This window comes from Salvelinus alpinus, chromosome 13, assembly GCF_045679555.1.
Source record: "Salvelinus alpinus chromosome 13, SLU_Salpinus.1, whole genome shotgun sequence".
In the NCBI taxonomy this organism is placed as follows: domain Eukaryota; kingdom Metazoa; phylum Chordata; class Actinopteri; order Salmoniformes; family Salmonidae; genus Salvelinus; species Salvelinus alpinus.
The window spans coordinates 43,653,227-43,677,134 of record NC_092098.1 but is presented as its reverse complement, the minus strand read 5'-3'; the positions used below and the strand labels follow the sequence as shown (position 1 = coordinate 43,677,134).

The 23,908-nt window shown below is 44.5% G+C and overlaps 1 protein-coding gene across 9 annotated transcripts in view; it reads left to right on the top strand.

Annotated features, from left to right (window-relative positions):
• LOC139537745 (rap guanine nucleotide exchange factor 6-like) overlaps nucleotides 1-20,104 on the top strand; it is a 184,521-nt gene extending 164,417 nt beyond the window's left edge. For 6 of the 9 annotated variants that reach the window (XM_071339461.1, XM_071339457.1, XM_071339463.1 and 3 more), the window contains 9 exons: nucleotides 3,131-3,154; nucleotides 4,020-4,240; nucleotides 5,023-5,199; nucleotides 7,468-7,746; nucleotides 7,936-8,052; nucleotides 9,324-9,546; nucleotides 11,819-12,369; nucleotides 13,883-14,170; nucleotides 14,602-20,104. In XM_071339461.1, the coding sequence (XP_071195562.1) occupies nucleotides 3,131-3,154; nucleotides 4,020-4,240; nucleotides 5,023-5,199; nucleotides 7,468-7,746; nucleotides 7,936-8,052; nucleotides 9,324-9,546; nucleotides 11,819-12,369; nucleotides 13,883-14,170; nucleotides 14,602-14,624 (1,903 nt within the window). In that variant the 3' untranslated portion in view covers nucleotides 14,625-20,104. The remainder of the gene's footprint in view (nucleotides 1-3,130; nucleotides 3,155-4,019; nucleotides 4,241-5,022; nucleotides 5,200-7,467; nucleotides 7,747-7,935; nucleotides 8,053-9,323; nucleotides 9,547-11,818; nucleotides 12,370-13,882; nucleotides 14,171-14,601) is intronic. The other 3 variants (XM_071339458.1, XM_071339460.1, XM_071339459.1) reach the window with 3 other exon arrangements.
• The last annotated feature ends 3,804 nt before the right edge of the window (nucleotides 20,105-23,908 follow it).

Below are 23,908 nucleotides of genomic sequence, written 5' to 3'. Positions count from 1 at the left end.
CGACTAACATCGACGGGGCTGTAGTGGAGCAGGTTGAGAGTTTCAAGTTCCTTGGTGTCCATATCACCAACGAACTAGCATGGTCCAAACACACCAAGACAGTCGTGAAGAGGGCACGACAAAACCTTTTCCCCCTCAGGAGACTGAAAAGATTTTGCATGGGTCCCCAGATCCTCAAAAAGGTTCTACAGCTGCACCATCGAGAGTATTCTGACCGGTTGCATCACCGCCTGGTATGGCAACTTCTCGGCATCTGACCTTAAGGCGCTACAGAGGGTAGTGTGTACGGCCCAATACATCACCGGGGCCAAGCTTCCTGCCATCCAGGACCTACAGTTGAAGTCGGATGTTTACATACACTTAGATTGGAGTCATTAAAACTCGTTTTTCAACCATTCCACAAATTTCTTGTTAACAAACAAGTTTTGGCAAGTCGGTTAGGACATCTACTAATTTTTCCAACAATTGTTTACAGACAGATTATTTCACTTATAATTCACTGTATCACAATTCCAGTGGGTCAGAAGTTTACATTCACTAAGTTGACTGTGCCTTTAAACAACTTGGAAAATTACAGAAAATTATGTCATGACTTTAGAAGCTTCTGTTAGGTTAATTGACATCATTTGAGTCAATTGGAGGTGTAACTGTGGATGTATTTCAAGGCCTACCTTCAAACTCAGTGCCTCTTTGCTTGACTTCATGGGAAAATCTAGAGAAATCAGCCAAGACCTCCACAAGTCTGGTTCATCCTTGGGAGCAATTTCCAAACACCTGAAGGTACCACGTTCATCTGTACAAACAATAGTACGCAGTATAAACACCATGGGACCATGCAGCCATCATACTGCTCAGGAAGGAGACGTGTTCTGTCTCCTAGAGATTAATGTACTTTGGTGCGAAAAGTGCAAATCAATCCCAGAACAACCGCAAAGGACCTTGTGAAGATGCTGGAGGAAATGGGTACATAAGTATCTATATCCACAGTAAAACGAGTCCTATATCAACATAACCTGAAAGGCTGCTCAGCAAGGAAGAAGCCACTGCTCCAAAACCGCCATAAAAAAGCCAGACTACGACTGGACATGAGGACAAAGATCGTACTTTTTGTAGAAATGTCCTCTGGTCTGATGAAACAAAAATAGAAATGTTTGGCCATAATGACCATCGTTATGTTTGGAGGAAAAATGATGCTTGCAAGCCAAAGAACACCATCCCAACCGTGAAGCATGGGGGTGGCAGCATCATGTTGTGGGGGTGCTTTGCTGCAGGAGGGACTGGTGCACTTCACAAAATAGATGGCATCATGAGGGAAGAAAAGTATGTAGATATATTGAAGCAATATCTCAGAACATCAGTCAGGAAGTTAAAGCTTGGTCGCAAATGGGTCTTCCAAATAGACAATGACCCCAAGTATACTTCCAAAGTTGTGGCAAAATGGCTTAAGGACAACAAAGTCAAGGTATTGGAGTGGCCATCACAAAGCCCTGACCTCAATCCTATAGAAACTTTGTGGGCAGAACTGAAAAAGCGTGTGCGAGCAAGGAGGCCTACAAACTTCACTCAGTTACACCAGCTCTGTCAGGAGGAATGGGCCAAAATTCACCCAACCTATTGTGGGAAGCTTGTGGAAGGCCACCTGCATAATTTAACCCAAGTTAAACTATTCAAAGGCAATGCTACCAAATACTAATTGAGTGTATGTAAACTTCTGACCCACTGGGAATGTGATGAAAGAAATAAAAGCTGAAATATATCATTCTCTCTACTGTTATTCTGACATTTCACATTCTTAAAATAAATTGGTGATCGTAACAGTTTTAATCTATTTGGCTAAGGTGTATGTAAACTTCCGACTTCAACTGTATATACTAGGCGGTGTCAGAGGAAAGCCCCAAAAATTGTCAAAGATTCCAGTCACCCATGTCATAGACTGTTCTCACTGCTGCCGCACTTTACACCTACCTGCATGTACAAATTACCTCGACTAACCTGTACCCCCGCACATTGACTCGGTGCCGGTACCCCCTATATATAGCCTCGTTATTGTTATTTTATTGTTACTTTTTATTATTTTTTACTTTAGTTTATTTGGTAAATATATCATCTCTTTCTTGAACTACATTGTTGGTTAAGGGCTTGTAAGTAAGCATTTCACGGTAAGGTGTGAAATGTTGTTTTCGGCTCATGTTACAAATAAAGTTTGATTTGACACCATGCAGCACCACTGCTCCCTTCAGGCTCCCCCCACACTTAGCAGCACCACTGTTCCCTTCAGGCTCCCTCCACACTAAGCAGCACCACTGCTCCCTTCAGCCTCCCTCCACACCAAGCAGCACCACGGTTCCCTTCAGGCTCCCTCCACACTAAGCAGCACCACTGCTCCCTTCAGGCTCCCTCCACACCAAGCAGCATCACTGTTCCCTTCAGGCTCCCTTCAGCCTCCCTCCACACCAAGCAGCACCACTGTTCCCTTCAGGCTCCCTTCAGGCTCCCTCCACACCAAGCAGCACCACTGTTCCCTTCAGGCTCCCTCCACACTAAGCAGCACCACTGTTTCCTTCAGGCTCCCTCCACACCAAGCAGCACCACTGTTCCCTTCAGGCTCCCTCCACACCAAGCAGCACCACTGTTCCCTTCAGGCTCCCTCCACACCAAGCAGCATCACTGTTCCTTTCAGGCTCCCTCCACACTAAGCAGCACCACTGTTCCCTTTAGGTTCCCTCCACACCAAGCAGCATCACTGTTCCCTTTAGGCTCCCTCCTCACCAAGCAGCACCAGTGTTCCCCTAAACATTCACTCTCAAAACAGAAATTATCAACACACCCTTCTCTCCCATGTCTCACTGCTGCTGTAGATGATGTAACAACAGAAGGTGGATTCAATGAGTTATACCTTTAGTAGAACTATTTAAACATATACTGATTTTAGTTAAAGCACACAATCCTCCACCACATTTCATTTGGCACACACACACACACACACACACACACACACACACACAGTTGATATAGGGACTCGGGAGAGATCCTGTGTGTGTCCCCATCCTCGGTCAGCTCCTTCAGTGGTGGCGGTGCCTCTGTCCTTCCTTGACTGTACTGTTTCAATGTCATTGGGTCTTGCTTGCAGGAAGAAGAGGTGGAAGAGTTTAGGGTAAGTCCCCTGGTAATAGTCCAGCCACCCAGTCACCACGCACCCCCCCAGCCGCCAGCGCCCTCCCAAACTGCATGCCCCTTTCGTGTGTCGATCGGTCCCTAACTCTTTCATTCACAAATCCATCCTATCCAAAAGATCACCATTGGATCAGACGAGTCTGTTTTGCATTGTGTGTGCATCCTGCCATTTTACCCAGATTCATTTAATGTTCTAACCATTTTTGACTGTCAAACAGAATGTTATGTTTCATTTACCCATTTGTTTTAGCATGGTGCATCAGCGAGAGGCATCCTTGTTGCATGGTTGTGTTAGAACCTGCTATGCTCCAATGCACTGTATTCAGAATCATGTTAAGTGACCTTCCCATCAAAGTGCTCTCTGAATGTCCTGAGCGTGTGTTACAGTGACAGTTTGACAGGAAGGTAATAGTTTTGAGAGACTGCATGACCATAACCTGTAGAGCATGTCTGTTTGGTGTCTCCCTCACTGTTTAATGTCTCCACTGAAGTCCTGGATAACTGACTGGTCTCCCTCCATGTTTTAATGTCTCCACTGAAGTCCTGGATAACTGACTGGTCTCCCTCCGTGTTTTAATGTCTCCACTGAAGTCCTGGATAACTGACTGGTCTCCCTCCCTGTTTAATGTCTCCACTGAAGTCCTGGATAACTGACTGGTCTCCCTCCATGTTTAATGTCTCCACTGAAGTCCTGCATAACTGACTGGTCTCCCTCCCTGTTTGAATGTCTCCACTGAAGTCCTGCATAACTGACCGGTCTCCCTCCCTGTTTAATGTCTCCCCATACTTCTCTCCCTTGCTCTCTCCATTCCTCACTCCATCCACTTCTTCTCTCCTCCATCCAGGTCTCTGAGTCAGGGCAGCACCAACTCCAACATGTTAGACGTACAGGGCGGGGCCCATAAGAAGCGTGTGCGTCGCAGCTCGCTGCTCAACGCTAAGAAGCTGTACGAGGATGCTCAGATGGCCCGTAAGGTCAAGCAGTACCTGTCCAACCTGGCGGTGGAGACGGACGAGGAGAAACACCAGACCATGTCTCTACAGTGTGAGCCTACCTACAGCACCTGTGAGTCTGAGTCAACACCGTAACAACCATTTTGGTGGCCAAATGCAAAAATGTATAACACAGGGTCTATTTAAATTTAAGAGACTCAATTCAGGAAGTGATTTGAATTTAAAATAAAAATGACATTTTGGAAATAAATATAATATCTTTAAAAAAAGATAATTATTGAATTGGAACGTCAGTTTACTTCCTGAATTGACTGACTTCAATTCGAATTGACCCCAACCCTGGTATAATACTTGTAAAACTTGGTCTGATTATAACGCCTGACAACATGGAACAAATGGGGCAAATTTGACCCTGACAAATGGGACAACATTTCCTCCATTCACTTGGAATGAAGTTTTGTTCACTTGAGTGTCTTTATCTTGCCTTACACTGCCACCTAGTGGGCAGTATATGTTTCACATTCTGCATTGCCCTACTGAGAGAAGAGAAGTTTCTCCTTGTTTAAAAATGAATCAAGTGCTGTAATAATATTATTCATATTCCCACAATTAAAAAAATATATAATACATTTAGCAAGATGCTGTACAAATATACCCATTTCATTAATCTTACTATACATTTGTCAGACATTTCCTCTCTGTGACCACCTTGTTGTCTTAGCTTCCTCTGTTTCGTCTTTGTGTTTACTATGTTTACACACCAACCCTCTGGAGTAACTGATCAGGCCATTCATAGTGCTGATGTTTCTGGGATTACTGACTTTCTATACTGGAACATAATAATCTTGCAGTGCCTGATGCCAAATTAATTATTTCCTGTTTCGATGACTACAGTGTCCAAGAACTTGAGTGAGCGACGGTCCAACAAGTCGGACATGTCTCCAGTGTCGCTGCGCTCGCCGCTGCACGGGGGGAAGACCCAGAACCGCGTGTCTCAGGTGCTCCAGGTTCAGGTACCCCTCTACCCCCTACGGAAGAAGAGCACGGCCAAAGACATTCACAGCGCACACAGTGAGTCACTGGAACTGTTACTATCTTCTAGGGTTGGAAATGACCCATTAACTTTCACAAGATTTCCAGAAGTCCCGGTTGGATGATCCTGTGGATAGAAATAGCATCAGAAGATATGCTATACAATTCAAAGACAATTGAGTTTGACTACAGTATCTGTTAGTCAATGTTAAACATGTTGCCTATTAGTGATTTTATAGTGAGTAAAGGCACAGTGATGCCGAAACGTTGGTAAATACCCATTCAATTGCTGGGAGATTATACGGAGTGTGCGACTTATTTTATTTTGATAGTTTATTCGCCGTTAGTCAGCACCTCCACACAAACTATTATTCTGGGTGTGCGCCAGATCATGTTTTTTTTATTTCAATTGATTGGACATGATTTGGAAAGGCGCACACACACAAGGTCCCACAGTTGACAGTGCATGTCAGAGACAAATCCAAGCCATGAGGTCGAAGGAATTGTCAGAGACAAGATTGTGTCGAGAGACAGATCTGGGGAAAGGTAACAAAACATTTCTGCAGCATTGAAGTTCCCAAAGAACACAGTGGTCTCCATCATTCTTAAATGGAAGAAGTTTAGAACCATCAAGACTCTTCCTAGAGCTGGCCGCCCGGCCAAACTGAGAAATCGGGGAGAAGGGCCTTGGTCAGGGAGGTGACCAAGAACCCGATGGTCACTCTGACAGAGTTCCTCTGTGGAGATGGTTGTCCTTCTGGAAGGTTCTCCCATCTCTGCAGCACTTCACCAACCAAGCATTTATGGTAGAGTGGCAGGACGGAAGGCACTCTTCAGTAACAGGTACATGACAGCCCGCTTGGAGTTTACAAAAAGGCACCTAAAGGACTCTCAGACCATGAGAAACAAGATTCTCTGGTCTGATGAAACCTAGATTAAACTCTTTAGCCTGAATGCCAAGTGCCACATCTGGAGGAAGCCTGGCACCATCCCTACGGTAAGGCATGGTGGTGGCAGCATCAGGCTGTGGGGATGTTTTTCAGCAGCAGGGACTGGGAGACTAGTCCGGATTGAGGGGAAATATGAACGGAGCAAAGTACAGAGAGATCCTTGACAAAACCTGCTCCAGAGCGCTCAGGACCTCAGACTGGAGCGGAGGTTCACCTTCCAACAGGACAACGACCCTAAGCACAAAGCCAAGACAACGCAGAAGTGGCTTCGGGACACGTCTCGGAATGTCTCTGAGTGGCCCAGCCGGAGCCCGGACTTGAACCCGATCTAACATCTCTGGCGAAACCTGAAAATAGCTGTGCAGCGATGCTCCCCATCCAACCTGACAGACCATGAGTGGGTCTGTTGAGAAGAATGGGCAACTCCCCAAATAAAGTGTGTAGCTTCATACCCAAGAAGACTCTAGGCTGTAATCACTCCCAAAGGTGTTTCAACAAAGTATTGAGTAAAGGGTCTGAATACTTATGTAAATGTGGTATTTCTGTTGTTTTTTTTACCTGTTTTTGCTTTGTCATTATGGGGTGTGTGTAGATTGAGGAAAGAATACAATTGAATCCATTTTAGAATAAGGCTGTAACGTAACTGTGGAAAAAGTCAAGGGGTCTGAATACTTTCTGAATGCTCTGTATCTCTCTCTCTCTCCCCCTCACAGACTATAACAGTGTGTATCTCTCTCTCTCTCCCCCTCACAGACTATAACAGTATGTATCTCTCTCTCTCTCCCCCTCACAGACTATAACAGTGTGTATCTCTCTCTCTCTCTCCCCCTCCCAGACTATAACAGTGTGTATCTCTCTCTCTCTCCCCCTCACAGACTATAACAGTGTGTATCTCTGTCTCTCCCCCCCTCACAGACTGTAACAGTGTGTATCTCTGTCTCTCTCCCCCTCCCAGACTATAACAGTGTGTATCTCTGTCTCTCTCCCCCTCCCAGACTATAACAGTGTGTATCTCTGTCTCTCTCCCCCTCACAGACTATAACAGTGTGTATCTCTCTCTCTATCCCCCTCACAGACTATAACAGTGTGTATCTCTGTCTCTCTCCCCCTCACAGACTATAACAGTGTGTATCTCTGTCTCTCTCCCCCTCACAGACTATAACAGTGTGTATCTCTGTCTCTCTCCCCCTCACAGACTATAACAGTGTGTATCTCTCTCTCTCTCTCCCCCTCACAGACTATAACAGTGTGTATCTCTCTCTCTCTCCCCCTCACAGACTATAACAGTGTGTATCTCTCTCTCTCTCCCCCTCACAGACTATAACAGTGTGTATCTCTGTCTCTCTCCCCCTCCCAGACTCCAGCTCTCCCCAGGTGATAAAGAAGCATCCCAGCTCCCAGCTCAGCCAATCAGAGGACAGTACCTGTTTTGGGAAGAGGCCTGCTGAAGACACTGTGTCCACCGTTTCCTCCCTGCATTCCAGCCCCACTGTATCGCCACAGGGCTCCCCTCGCAAAGGTCTACACCCTGGCTACCTCACATTACCTCTCACTACAGCATCTTCTACAATCCATTCATCCATCTCACAACTCATACCTATAACTCAGAACCAAGCATTCCCATTCTTCATCAAAGGTTTGTACCTTACTGTCAGTACCCTCTATATATCAGCATCTCAACCCAGCATCCCTCGCTCACCGTACATACATACACATCTTGCTGTAGTCCTATTCCCTCATCTCATCTATCCATACTCTAATTTTGTGTCGTCTTAATCAAGCACCTCAATCATTCTCCCCGTCTCTCTCCTGTGTTTGTCTACAGTGGGAGGCGTGGCCAACCCCCAGCATAACACCAACAGCCAGATGAACCGGTCTGGCTCGTCGTCCTCTCTGACCAGCGAGGCCAGCACCAAGGCAGGCAGCCGCAGCTACGGCATAGGTGGGGCTCTCCTCCACAAGAGGTTCCTGCAGATGACCAGGCAGCACATCAGAGACGGGGAGGAAGGCAGGGACAGAGAGATGGAGGTGGAGACAGAGCAGGCAGGGCCAGGGATGATGAGCCACTCTGGGCCCCATGGAGACCCAGAATCAGGGGCCGCAAAGGCCACCAGGCCAGGGACCCCCACTCCCCAGGCAGAGACCTCGACAGGGCCAGAGCCTCTAACCCCCCCCAGGCCCAGACTAACAGAGTCCCCCCTGAGGAAGAGGCTGAGGGAGCTATCCCCGTTCAGGATGCTGAGGGGGAGGAGTCAGTCTAGGGAAAGGCTGGCTGCAGTGTTAGTGGCTAGGACACCAGTGGAGCGTCCGGGGCACTCGGGGCCCTCTGAGGCCCAGGAGGGTAGCCCAGGACAGAGACAGGCTGAGCAGGTCAAAGGGCAGGCAAGAAGGTCAGCCAGCCCCAGCAGGCCCTTTGTATGGCTCTGCAGAGACCGACATAAGAGGAGAAAGACTATCTGAAAGACAGACTGAGGAAGTAGCACAGTAGTCCCTCTGTAAAGTAATGAACACTAAAGTTGGCTTAGAGGACAGAGGCAATCTGCTAGACTGAGGAAGTACATTCTGTGTGAAGTGAACTGAATACGTATTTTATGTGTACAGAAAGTTTTGTCATGAGGTTTCAGCAGTTCATTGAAATATGTTGGTGAAAGTTTTCATGTATTGTATCATACATGTTAGTTGTGGTTCAGTCCAAGTTGATCCACAACGAAGGGACAGAGAATGCATAATGATTTTAAAAGGCAGCTAGTTTTAATATGCAGTACGATCTTGAGTTTTCAGAATTTGTTACCGAAATACTTCAACGTTAGATGTTATTAATGACATTCACAAAATAAGATAGAATAAGGTAAGTTAAGCATGTTGTGTTCAAGAGGCTCTACAGGTCAACTGCAATGTGAAAAGGGGGCTCCCAATTTCCACTGTTTTAATGTTGATTATTAGTTTTCTACAGATGTTATTGATGAGCATGGGAGAAACTAAAACAAAGATGACGAGATGTTTATCCTACTTATATATTTTTTTACAGGATTTCAGTTTTTTAAATAAAACAGTTTGTTAAAGCCAGTCCTGATCAGTGTTGGACATGCTGCTGATCTGTATGTAGAGCGTCTGTAGTAGAGCCTAGGGTGTTAGATCTAGTGAAGGTTGGTAGAGGCTGTGTGTGGATGATCACTTCTCCAGGCTGATCATCTCCTCCTTGTTCTCCCCCAGGCTATGCCCTGATGCCTGCAGGGAAGTCAGACAACCTGTCCGACTCCAGCCACAGTGAGATCTCGTCCCGCTCCAACATCGTCAGTAACTGCTCAGTGGACTCCATGCCTGCTGGTTCTGCAGAGGAGCGCCATGGCATCAAGACCAGGGATACCACAGAGACCCCAGGCACCACCACGCAACTCACACATGCCAACTCTGACTGCAGCCAGCCCAGCACCAGGTAACACACACACACACGCACTTATACACACGCACGTACGTATACACACGCACGCACGTACGTATACACGCACGTACGTATACACATACACGCACGTACGTATACACACACTCACGTATTCACACACGTATACACACACGCACGTATACACACACACACGTATACACACACACACACTGTAGACAAAGCAGACACCCTCCAACAACTGACACTAGTCATCCCTACACCAGACACACACAAACACACACACACACATCGTATACCTCCTCAAAGCAGACCCGCACCCCTTCAAGCTGGGTTCCAATTATGTCCTTGGCTCGTTAAAGCAGCGGACAGGAAATCATAAAAGGCCACTGTTTATCAACATCACATGTTTACTCCCTCCCACATTACCTGTGCTGTTCCTTTTATGTGGACAGCTTTTAATTCCAACAAGTAAACAACCCCCTTTACTGTCCCTCCAGGATGATGCCTCCCTGGCATAAATATTATATACTTCTTGGTCACAATAATCTCCTTTTGTGTAATATTTTATTACCTGAGAACCTGCTGCAGTGGCGGTGGCAGTCTGTTCATTAAATATTGTTTATTTGAACTCCCGGCACACTCCGTAAAAAACATTTTACATGAATCAAACAGTGTCTGGTTAATGGAAGGAAAGGAGTAGAGCACAACTTTGCTTTATGGTGGGTACAGTGATAAATCCTAGAGACACTGTGTGCTCTGCAGTGTGAGATTGATTGGGGGTAGAAGCTGTTAAGAAGCCTTTTTGACCTAGACTTGGTGCTAATGTACCGCCTGCCGTGCGGTAGCAGAGAGAACAGTCTATAACTAGGGTGGCTGGAGTCTTTTTGACAATTTTTAGGGCCTTCCTCTGACACTGCCTGGTATAGAGGTCCTGGATGGCAGGAAGCTTGGCCCCAGTGATGTACAGGGCCGTACGCACTACCCTCTGTAGTGCCTTGCGGACGCAGGCCGAACAATTCCAATACCAGGCGGTGATGCAACCTGTCAGGATGCTCTCGATGATGCAGCTGTAGAACTTTTTGAGGAACCATGCCAAATCTTTTCAGTCTCCTGAGGCATTGTCGTGCCCTCTTCACGACTGTCTTGGTGTGTTTGGACCATGAAAGATTGTTGGTGATGTGGACACCAAGGAACTTGAAGCTCTCAACTTGCTCCACTACAGCCCCGTCGATGAGAATGGGAGCGTGCTCGGTCCTCCATTTTCTGTAGTCCACAATCAGCAGAATCCCGGAACATATTCCAGCCTGTACTAGCATAATAGTCCTGTAGCTTAGCATCTGCGTCCTCTGACCACTTCCTTTTTGAGCAAGTCACTTTAGTTTGTAAGCAGGAATCAGGAGAATAGAATTATGGTCAGATTTGCCAAATGGAGGGCAAGGGAGAGCTTTGTACGCGCCTCTGTGTGTGGAGTAAAGGTGGTTTAGAGTTTTTTTTTCTCTGGTTGGACATTTAACATGCTGGTAGAAATGAGGTAAAACGGATTTAAGCTTGCTTGCTTTAAAGTCCCCGGCCACTAGGAGCGCCGCCTCTGGATGAGCATTTTCCTGTTTGCTTATGGCCTTATACAGCTCGTTGAGTACGGTCTTAGTGCCAGCATTGGTTTGTGGTGGTAAATAGACAGTTACAAAAAATATAGACAAAAACTCTCTTGGTAAATAGTGTGGTCTACTGCTTATCATGAGATACTCTACCTCAGGCAAGCAAAACCTCGAGACTTCCTTATTATTAGATTTCGCGCACCAGCTGTTATTTACAAATAGACACAGACCGCCACCCCTTGTCTTACCGGAGGCAGCTGTTCTATCTTGCCGAAAACCCAGCCAGCTGTATGTTATCCATGTCGTCGTTCAGCAACGACTCGGTGAAACATAAGATATGACAGTTTTTAATGTCCAATTGGTAGGATATCCTTGATCGGAGCTCATCCATTTTGTTATCCAATGATTGCACGGTGGATAATTGGACTAATGGTAGAGAGGGTTTACTCACTCACCTACAAATTATTTTCTTCACGCAAATGACAGGGATTTGAGCCCGTTTCAGAGAAAGCAGTATATCCTTCGCGTCGGACTCGTTAAAGAAAAAATATTTTTCCAGTGCAAGGTGAGTAATCGCTGTTCTGATGTCCAAAAATATCACAGTTGGTTAGGAGCACATAAAACGACAGCCGTCCTCTCAGGCGCAATTCTTGCATTATCATTTCTTCTCTGTTTCATTGTGTTTCCTTCTCTCTTCTCCTGGTCAGTTTGTCTTTGGCGCGGGGCCAGGTGACGCGGGGCTCCACCTTCACCTCCTCGACCTCCACAGAGGAACTGGCCCCCGACCACGCTTCCCTGGACAGCGTGGTCGACAGCGGGCGGGGAAGCTGGACCTCCTGCTCCTCCAACTCCCATGACAGCTTCCAGAGCCTGCCTGTCCCCCTTCTAGGCCTGGGCCGACCCCCTGCCTGGGACCACCTGGCGCCTGGGGGCTTCCGCCACACCCAGCTAGCAGGGCCTATAGCAGACGTGGAGGCTGGGCCAGCCGGGGAGGGGGTAGTGATAGCACCAGGGGCGGGGTCCAGGGGAGGAGAGGACGCCAAGAGGCTCTCCAGAGACAGTTCAGAGCTCAACCAATCACGGCAGAGCTGGGCCTCGTCATCCTCGCTGTCTGACACATATGAGGGGAACTACGGCACCATCAAACGCCGCACTGCAGACGGTGCCTCAGACGCCACTTGGGAGGGGCACGACGCACCCCAAAGCACAGCCCCCATCTACAAAACGGTCACTTCAAGCACCGAGAAAGGCCTCATAGGTGAGGGTCCACTGTGCGTCTTCTCCATCACCTCTACCGTACTGTGGTGTTAGTGTGTAACTGTAAATCCCACTTGTGACATGCTGTGTAGATGGGTGTGGTGTGTGTTGAGGAATGACAACAGCAGATTTGTACACTTTTGGAAAACATTTTTACTTCCTCGCTTATGGCTTTGGATACACTCGCTTTGCCTGGCCACCAGTCTCAAAACCAGTCTCAAAACCAGCTGTGGCACAAATTGCTTCTGTTTTTTCACCCATGCGGTCCACAGAACTGCAGTATAGTGGGATTTTTTTAACCGGGGTCCCCTGCTTGTGCTATTTGCTCAGCTGCATTTACTACTACTCTACCACATACTGTATTCTCCAGCTGGTCTACTTCTATAACATGATGAATTATGCTTTTTCTGTTTACTTAATCTTCTGTAATGTAGCAGAGACAGTGTTCTGTAATGCAGCAGAGACAGTGTTCTGTAATGCAGCAGAGACAGTGTTCTGTAATGCAGCAGAGACAGTGTTCTGTAATGCAGCAGAGACATGTGTTCTGTAATGCAGCAGAGACAGTGTTCTGTAATGCAGCAGAGACAGTGTTCTGTAATGCAGCAGAGACAGTGTTCTGTAATGCAGCAGAGGCACTGTTCTGTAATGCAGCAGAGGCACTGTTCTGTAATGCAGCAGAGGCACTGTTCTGTAATGCAGCAGAGGCACTGTTCTGTAATGCAGCAGAGGCACTGTTCTGTAATGCAGCAGAGGCACTGTTCTGTAATGCAGCAGAGGCACTGTTCTGTAATGCAGCAGAGGCACTGTTCTGTAATGCAGCAGAGGCACTGTTCTGTAATGCAGCCCTATAAAGTGCACTACTTTTGACCAGGGTTTCCTATGTAGTCCATTCCTTTTGACCAGAGCCCTATGGGTATTAAATTAGGAATTCCGGTGCCATTTGGTACGAAGCGAATGTATCGTCCTCAGACTGGATGGACAGGAGGATTAAAAAGTAGGGCCGGGACGAAACCAGTATCACAAAATGTTTCCATGGCAAAGATAAAAAAACATGAAGCAGACCACACTCTTTGGTCCTTTTAAAAAACCTGCTATTGTGTACTTATAGCTTGGTAAATACATAATTGTGACTCTGGATGACAACATAATGTTTGTTTCCAACATTAGGACTGTTTTCCTAAAGAACTTTAATCCACTTAACTTCCTAAAGAAGTTAAATCCACTGTTTTGTTTCCTTGCTACGATATTAACGAGTATCGTGATACTGGTATCGTCCCAGGCCTATTGAAGAGCAGTACAGTACATGCCAAATCTGCTGCTACCATTCATCTCACACACCAACCACACCACCTGCCTGTCGGCCTCTTTATTTCAGTGGTTTTGTAGCTACGTAGTGGTGGTGAAACAGCTCATTGTTTTATTTTCTAAATTTTTGTTTTGTTTCTCCTTCCCTCCCTCCCTTCATCACCGTCACACCCCCCTTCCCGGTTTCCTCCCTCATTCCCGGTGGCCAGTGTATTGTGTAACCTCTCCCACCAAGGACGATAGGTACAGGGGGCCTCCCCCCACCCCTCCAGGATACCAGGGCCTCACCCTGGTTAACGGACTGGATGGAGCTCCTCCTCGGCTCCCCCACTTGCGGCCACCCGACTATAGCGTGGCCCTGCAGAGGTCTAAGCTGCTACAGAGCCCCGGAGGCCTGGTGGAGCCCCGGAGCCTGGGTGTGAACCACCACCACGAATCCCAGGGCCAGTCCAGGCCAGGCAGCGTCTGCCTACAGGGTATGGAGGATAGTGAGGATGGTATGTGGAGAAAGACAGAGACCAACCCCAGCCAGGGACAACATGGAGGACCATAGCACCAGGCAGGCCATGTTGTAGTAGACTAGACTAGCTCTCTGTGATGCTGCAGGAGTTACCTAGTTAGTGGCAGAGTTGGGTTACCTGGCAAATGATTCACCGTTGAAGGTCTCTGATTTGGATGTAATCTGAGCCTCAGCTTGTTGCTGCCTTTTTGTCTGTTATCAACAGTAAGCAGGTGAAGTCACAGTATAGAATGTTAGGAATGGTAAAATGTCTCTAGTTAGAGGCAAAAGTAGCACATTTCACATGAGACGATAAGTTAGCATCCCAATATGTCTTTGATAGTGCTGTAAGATGTGCCTAGATGTTTTGTCTGAAGTAATTGTGTCTTCAGTGTTAGGTTAACTCTCCTCTCCTCTTGTCTATTGCAGATGAGCAGGTGTCAGCTGTGTAGACTAGACGCCTGAACGGACACGGCAGGTCATTGGAGGGAGGGTGAGAGGATGAGGGAGAGAAAGGTGGTTTTAACCTGCCATGCTGCCGCCTCTGGGCACACTCCTCTCACCCCTCGCTCCTCTCCAGGTCCTCAGTCTCAGCTGACGGCTGCTCGAGGCCAAACCAACGGCACCCCCACAGAACTTGTACAATCGTCTCTTTTTACTCCATTTTGAAAAGGTTTTAGCAACTCTCCTGTGTTTAGACTCCCACTGCCCTGGAACAGAGCTGTAAACCGACTGAGATGTGATGTCACGGGGTATGGCTGAGGCGTTTGGGACACAGTGCTTATGAAGAAGGGATGGACGATGCCTGCTGATCACTCAATGTCTTTTTAACAGTACCTCTATTTGCTTTGGTGCTCTCTTGTCCCAGGTTTTTTTAAATGTTTTTTCCTCAGTCGATGCATGAAAGTGATTGTTTTTTAGCCGTTTGCTTGATTGCGCTCAGCTTTAAACGGCATGCAGACATGAGCGTAGCTCTGAGAATATCCAGGAAAGGAGAAAGCATTTATTTTTCTTCTCTGTAGTTTAGAAAGCAGAGATCTGGCAGTCGGCAGAAATGCCCTCGAGTCAAGAGTGACTCCACATATCTTTTAATTTGCAGGGGATGGAGGAGTGGGTGTGGGCAGCTCTTATTGCACCTTGTGGAGTTTCAACAGCATCTCAGGTCATTGTGTATGCTGCACCACACCCTCATCTATTCAGACGCTCTCTCTTTCTGCGCTTGTTAACCTACGGTAACATGAGGTACTTTACTGGCATGCTTCCATCTGTATGTTTAATGAATGTTATTCTAAGTTGTTTTTTAATGAGTTGACAAACAAAAAGGCTCACTGTTGTAGAATAGTACAATGTTTTATTTTATTGCAGTACTGTAAAACAAAATCTTATCACTGTACAAACGTTATTTGGTAAGCTTTAAATGCGAGGCGTGCAGCCAACAGCCCAAAGTTGTTTACACAGATGCTTACAAACTTGTTTAGTGTGTTTGTTTGTTACACTAGTAGTTGTCTATTGAATTAAAAGCTAAAATGTAAATGTATTATGATTTCAGGTTAATTTGATATGTAAAGTATTTTTTATGCGGTAAGAATATGTGGATGCAGCATAAACAACACAGTGTTTTCTTTTAATGTACCTCTTCTAACTTGGCTATTAAGTGTCTGCTAATCTGGTTTAGTTGTCATGGCAACAAAAGAAAAAACTGCTTGTCAATGGAAAATGCATTGCAATGCATTAATTGTTTCTTCTTATTGCAATCAAAAGCTCATTATTTGTTGAGGTTTTAACCCTCTAGGGTTGAGGGTGAAACTGCTGAATGTTATTGTCATTAGGGATATAACTGGACTTACTAGTTGGGAGTCTTTCCTTCAGCTGTCTTTTCTGTGTGTGACGCTTGTTGTTTTCTGTTTTGCCATACTAAGACTTGAAAATATGAATGGTTATATATAAACAGTGCATGTATACATTTATACATATATTTTTGGTTTGTCATAAATTAATGTTACATATATTGTATAGATGAAAAGAGTCCTCTATAAATGCTATTTTAATATTTTGTTATAATAAAATCGAAGATTGTGATTGCCCCTTTTCTGTCATTGGGCAGGAATCTTTTGAGGAACTTTCTTTTTTTGTTCTCTGCTCTCTGGATCGATTTTGGTTTGACTCCTCTTGATGTGTTGTTGTATAGGTGTTTATTATACAGTTGAAGTCAGAAGTTTACATACACCTTAGCCAAATACATTTAAACTCAGTTTTTCACAATTCCTGACATTTAATCCTAGTAAAAATTCCCTGTCTTAGGTCAGTTAGGATCACCACTTTATTTTAAGAATGTGAAATGTCAGAATAATAGTAGAGAGAATGATTTATTTCAGCTTTTATTTCTTTCATCACATTCCCAGTGGGTCAGAAGTTGCCTCATTGCCTTTAAATTGTTTAACTTGGGTCAAACGTTTTGGGTAGCCTTCCACAAGCTTCCCACAATAAGTTGGGTGAATTTTGGCCCATTCCTCCTGACAGAGCGCTGGTGTAACTGAGTCAGGTTTGTAGGCCTCCTTGCTCGCACACGCTTTTTCAGTTCTGCCCACACATTTTCTATAGGATTGAGGTCAGGGCTTTGTGATGGCCACTCCAATACCTTGACTTTGTTGTCCTTAAGCCATTTTGCCATAACTTTGGAAGTATGCTTGGGGTCATTGTCCATTTGGAAGACCCATTTGCGACCAAGCTTTAACTTCCTGACTGATGTCTTGAGATGTTGCTTCAATATATCCACATAATTTTCTTCCCTCATGATACCATCTATTTTGTGAAGTGCACCAGTCCCTCCTGCAGCAATGCACCCCCACAACATGATGCCACCCCTGTGCTTCACGGTTGGGATGGTGTTCTTCGGCTTGTAAGCCTCCCCCTTTTTCCTCCAAACATAACGATGGTCATTATGGCCACACATTTCTATTTTTGTTTCATCAGACCAGAGGACATTTCTCCAAAAAGTATGATCTTTGTCCCCATGGGCAGTTGCAAACCGTAGTCTGGCTTTTTTATGGCGGTTTTGGAGCTGTGGCTCCTTCCTTGCTGAGCGGCCTTTCAGGTTATGTCGATATAGGACTCGTTTTACCGTGGATATAGATATTTTTGTACTTGTTTCCTCCAGCATTTTCACAAGGTCCTTTTCTGTTGTTCTGGGATTGATTTTCAGTCCTTTTTAGTCCTTGAAATACATCCACAGGTACACCTCCAGTTGACTCAAATGATGTCAATTAGCCTATAGGAAGCTTCTAAAGCCCATGACCATAATTTTCTGGAATTTCCCAAGCTGTTTAAAGGCACAGTCAACGTAGTGTATGTAAACTTCTGACCCACTGGAATTGTGATACAGTGAATTATAAGTGAAATCATCTGTCTGTAAACAATTGTTGGAAAAATGACGTGTGTCATGCACAAAGTAGATGTCCTATCCGACTTGCCAAAACTATAGTTTGTTAACAAGAAATTTGTGGAGTGGTTGACAAACGAGTTTTAATGACTCCAACCTAAGTGTATGTAAACTTCCGACTTCAACTGTATGTCTTGACTCTGCCTCCCTTACCTCCTGACTGAGGGCTTCTGTGTTATCACTGGCCGTGCTGAAATAGTTTTGCTGAACGTGTCCTCATCCAAAGCCACCGCATTATGGAGTAGGCAACAATCTGTTTCTCAGACATTAGAAATGTAATGTACAGAGCTGACATTATTCCCTTGTCTACGTGATAAGGAAGCATGTGTGTTCTACATAATCTATTTCTATCTGGAGGTTCTGTAATGTTGTGTCCCACTGAGCACAATCAGGAACAGAGCTTTTATCAGTTTCTACTGCTTTCAGACAACTGTGGTGTCATCCTCTCTCTCTCAGCACTGCGAACCCTGCCGTTATCTGCAGGGCTGGATGGTTCTATCATAGAATGATTCTGTAGGTTCTATTACACTCTTCAGAATCCTATAACATATAGGACCTAGTATTACTGTCCATCATCACCTTTGAGGAGAAAGCAGAAATGTATATACTGAACAAAAATATTAACACAACATGCAACAATTTCAAGGATTTTACTGAGTTACAGTTCATATAAGGAAATCGGTCAATTAGGCCCTAACCTATGGATTTCACATGACTAGGCAGGGGCACAGCCATTGGTGGGCCTGGGAGGGCATATGTTCACCCACTTGGGAGCCAGACCCACCCACTTGAAAGCCAGGCTCAACCAATCAGAATGAGTTTTTCCCCACAAAAGGGCTTTATTACAGACAGAAATACTACTCAGTTTCATCAACTGTCCGGGTGGCTGGTCTCAGACGATCCCGCAGGTGAAGTACCCGGATGTAGATCTCCTAGGCTGGCGTGGTTTCACGTGATCTGCGGTTGTGAGGCCTTGTTGGACGTTCTACAGAATTCTCTAAAATGATGTTGGAGGCGGCTTATGGTAGAGAAAGGAACATTCAATTCTCTGGCAACAGCTCTGGTGGACAATCCTGCACTCAGCATGACAATTGCATGCTCCCTCAAAACTTGAGACATCTGTGGCATTGTGTTGTGTGACAAAACTGCACATTTTAGAGTGGCCTTTTATTGTCCCCAGCACAAGGTGCTCCTGTGTGATGATCATGCTGTTTAATCAGCTTCTTGATATGGAACACCTGTCAGGTGGATGGATTATCTTGGCAAAGGAGAAATGTTCACTTACAGGGATGTAAACTAATTTGTGCACAACATTTGAGAGAAATAAGCTTTTTGTGTTTATGGAACATTTCTGGGATCGTTTATTTCAGCTCATGAAACATGGGACCAACACTTTACATGTTGAATTTATTTTTGTTCAGTGTATATATATATGAGAGAGAGAGAGAAATATTCCCTTCTGTCTTTTGATTGTGTTGTCTAATTTAAGATCACAGCTGTAGAACTGTGTAAATGTCAAGGCATTTGTTTAACGTAGACTACAGCAGTCATCCATTTTGTCGACTGATGATGATCCGACTTGTGTTGTCCGCATACCGTGTGCTTGCCTACAGTATGCATGGCCGGCTCACCGTGGTCCATTCAGTTCAGCTGATCATATTGATCAAGTAACAGTTTATTGATTGATGCCAAACCCTACCGGTTTATCCACTAGTAGACCGAGAAATAGCCTGCCTTGCACATTGGGAAGAACAAAAACAACCCCTGATGTTCAATAGAACAGGTGTGCTCTCAACAACTCCTCAATCAGGAAATGAGGCTTCCCTGTGTGTCCATTAGATTAGCTGATTACTGTAACCAGTAATGCAGGGACTTTATATTGAAATGGTATATTTTCCCTGCATTCAGTTTAAGCCACTCTATAGATTCAGCCCATACTATACACATATCAGTTAGGGGGCTGAAGCCAATCCCACTTCAGACAGATCTGTAGTGGAACAAACACACACACACAAGCTATATTGACATATTAGTAAGAATTCATCCAAAGGCACCTGACAACACTGTGGCTTTCTTCATAGGCATTATTGAATAAGTCCTGTGCTTCACAACTCTTTCTGGTCTCTGTCATATTACCCGGACTGCAATAAGTAAGCTGAAATCATATGTAACTCAAAAAATATAGGCATTTAGCAGAACTGCACAATTGTAAGCTTGACTGTAGCAATTTGCTGCCCAATGTCGGTTACAAGGTATTATTTGGTCTGTGGCTTACTTTTGTTTTGGTTTGGTCTTACACTTTTCATAGCTCTTGTACCTTATGTCTTTTAGAAAGACAATTATTTGCTTGTATGCTTTTATATATTTTTTACCAGTGATTGTAAGTACTTGTTATATTTCTGTTTAAGAGAATGTGTTTTAAAAAACAAAAGTACATTTCATTTCTCCAAGTTAACTGATATGAATTTTGACAATAATAAACTGTCAAACGTTGTTTGTTTGTCTGTTCGTACTTCCAGTGTAAAGATAATTAAGTGTATCGAAATAACTTTTCTCTCATTGTGAGAAACTCACTCCACCCGTTTAGCCTCATATTCAATCATTTGTGCATTGAGCATTACTCTTAATCAATGCAGTGATTTCTCTGTTCAATCAGATGTCATTTTTATGCTTGGTATTACAGTATACTTCGAATCTCTATTATTCTACTGAGAACAACTCACATCAATGTTGTTATAGTATTTAGAGCTGCAATGTGAATCTCGTTCATCTAGTACCCTGGTGTATTTTTAATTAGCCATCTAGTTCATCTAATACCATGGTGTCTTTTTAATTAGCCATCTAGTTCATCTAGTACCCTGGTGTCTTTTTAATTAGCCATCTAGTTCATCTAGTACCCCGGTGTCTTTTTAATTAGCCATCTAGTTAATCTAATACCATGGTGTCTTTTTAATTAGCCATCTAGTTCATCTAGTACCCTGGTGTCTTTTTAATTAGCCATCTAGTTAATCTAATACCCTGGTGTCTTTTTAATTAACCATCTAGTTCATCTAATACCCTGGTGTCTTTTTAATTAGCCATCTAGTTCATCTAGTACCCTGGTGTCTTTTTAATTAGCCATCTAATACCCTGGTGTCTTTTTAATTAGCCATCTAGTACCCTGGTGTCTTTTTAATTAGCCATCTAATACCCTGGTGTCTTTTTAATTAGCCATCTAATACCCTGGTGTCTTTTTAATTAGCCATCTAATACCCTGGTGTCTTTTTAATTAGCCATCTAGTACCCTGGTGTCTTTTTAATTAGCCATCTAGTTCATCTAATACCCTGGTGTCTTTTTAATTAGCCATCTAGTTCATCTAATACCCTGGTGTCTTTTTAATTAGCCATCTTGAGAACACTCCTCAGGTATTTTGTGTTTCAGTAATCAAGAGGGTCTCACTCAGCAAATACTCTTAGTTCAGTTACTCTCTTTTGATAGAATCAACTAAATCTTGACACAGAGAAAGGTAAACGCCAATCTTGTTGGTGTCTGACAATCATCCCTTTTTCCAACTGGTCCCCTCCTGCGATGCTCAATATCTTTTAAGATCAGGCGTTGAGCTGGGAGAAAATCATTTGGAGCACATGCTGTTTTCAAGGTCAGTCTGTTTTTCAAAGTCATTAACGTTTTACTGCCTGAGCCAGAGAGAGGGGGGGGGGGGGGTGGTGTGTGTGTGTGTGTGTGGTTGGCTGTGCTTAGAGTGGGGAAAAAACACAGTGATGATCTTTTTAGTTTTTAAGAAGTGTGTGTGTCTCAACATGGTGTGTGTCTCAACATGGTGTGTGTCTCAACATGGTGTGTGTCTCAGCATGGTGTGTGTCTCAGCATGGTGTGTGTCTCAACATGGTGTGTGTCTCAACATGGTGTGTGTCTCAACATGGTGTGTGTCTCAACATGGTGTGTGTCTCAACATGGTGTGTGTCTCAACATGCTAGTGATTGAGATCATTTAATTTATGTAACCCAACCAAAGTCTTCATAATTTTCTATCTGATTAATAATAAGGGGTTTCTGACCAGCATGTTAAACAGCACATTCAAAGTGTGCAGAAGTTCACAGAGAATTGATCAGAATGGAGAAGGAAAGTTCACATCCCAGCTGAGTTGGCTGGAAATTATTTCCTGAAAATTACACAAAATGTTAATTATACATCAGAAAGCTTAACTTCGTCTCTGAGTTAGGTTGGGAAGTAGAGGGAAAAGCACATAGCCCTACATGGATTCAATATGTGAAAACCCTTTCTCACTTTTTACTTTAAAGTTATAACTTGTCAAAAATGAAAGCTGTGAGCAGTGGTTAATTAACAGTTTGAGACCGTGGGAACAGCATATTAGTGTTAAAATGAAAAACACTTCATCTTGGGTATGAAATCCCAGTCTAAGCCCTGACTATGAGGGCTCCATTATATATGAGATCATTCTATTCCTCCTCCTTGACTGTCTTGATGTAAAACATTTAACATGCTTTGAACATGCTTTCTTCCTGGGAAGGGTTAAGAGACCCAGGGTTAAGAGACCCAGCTTCCCACCAGCACTAACTCATGGGTTATCCGTTACTGTAATAAGTAGTATTTTTCCCACTGCTTATTAGTGTAAGAGCTTGTAGTGCATCTCAGTCTCTTTGTTGGTGTCTCAGATTTATATGGGCTGTTCTGGCTCAGACAAGGCTTACTGACTCTTGTCAGATTAACCTTAACCATGTTAGGTCTGTCTGAGTGAGAGGTAGAGGTGTCCTGTGTGTGTTCCGGCCTTTGACCCCCTACCCTCGCTGTTTTCTGGACAGTGTTATTTATGTCCTGACTGTAGACGAGTGTGGAAAGAATGAAGGCGACAAGGTGACTGGCCTGTAGCAGGGACAGAGGGTGGCCTGTAACAGGGACAGAGGGGGGCCTGTAACAGGGACGGAGGGTAGTCTGGTGCATAATGACTATCCAGACAGCCCAGTATTTCAGAATTAATTCTAAATGGCACCCTATTTCTTATATAGTGCACTACTTTCGACCAGAGCCCTGATTTAAAAAGTTGTGCACTATAAAGGGAATAGGATGCCATTTGGGTGTGGTGTTCTTCACCTGTTGGCCTTGTCATTTCTCACCACCTTGTCTGGCGCTGCAAGCAGCCTGGCGCACCTCCTAGCTTCCTGTCCAGGGGGTGTACATCAAGCTGCCTTATGCTACAGAAACAGGAGATAGGCTCCTGCAGTACACTCAGAATTTGTTTTACCGAATTGTATTTAAAGCGGTACAAATGCTTGTCACTGTAGTGGTAACCTTTTAAGCTAAGGTATGTCCATTGTACCATTAGTTATAGATGCATAATTGTACCCTTGCAGGTCGTACCTTAAGAGCCGAAAGGTCAAAATGTGCCCTTTTTAGGGTACCTTCACAGTGACAAAGCTGTTTGTTCCTTTTAAGTGGCAAAAATGTACCTCTTCTCTATACCACTTCTGTTACCAATGAAGCAAATGTGGGGGGTAGCGCCGCCTGTGACTCAAACCTGGGTCCAGCAACTGTCAAGCCACACCTTAACCATCACACCAAGAGGTCTGTACCTCTTGACAAGGTCACTACAATATTAATTCCAGCTCTTTATTGTCACATGCTCTTATGTAAGCCTTTATAAAGACTACAGAACTGGCAGTAGACATGCTCATTTCTTTACATAACTATAGACCCCTTAAACTGGTACAACACTTCCACTCTCGGTGGCCAAGTATAGCAAACTGAAAGCCACACCCTCACTAAGCCACACCTCCAAAGATTGTACATTCATAGTCAAAATATTGGGTACAAAAATGTACCATTATACCTAAAATGTACCAAGCCGTACCATGTGGATCACATGTGTACCTCTTAAGGTACATTGTGTATATTGATATTTTTGTACCCCAGAGAACAATACTGTACACTAACTGTAAAAAAAATAATCTGAGTGTAGGTCATTGGCCATTCTGGCTCGGACAAGGCTTGCTTTTATCCTGTGCTGTTAGTGCAGCAGTAAGGCTACAGTTGAGACCTACCTCATAATAGCCACATCCCCAACAATGTGTCCATCCCCACAGTATCTGGACACAGTCAATAGGCTAGAAAAGGTCCAAACAAAGTTAAAAGGGTAGTTCATCTGGTTGCCTGGAGTGGACTGGATGAAACCGCCTGTCCTCCATTGCAGATACAATTTAGTGGAGTTACACTGAGTATACAAAATATTATGAACATGCTCTTTCCAAGACCGACTGACCAGGTGAATCCAGGTGAAAGCT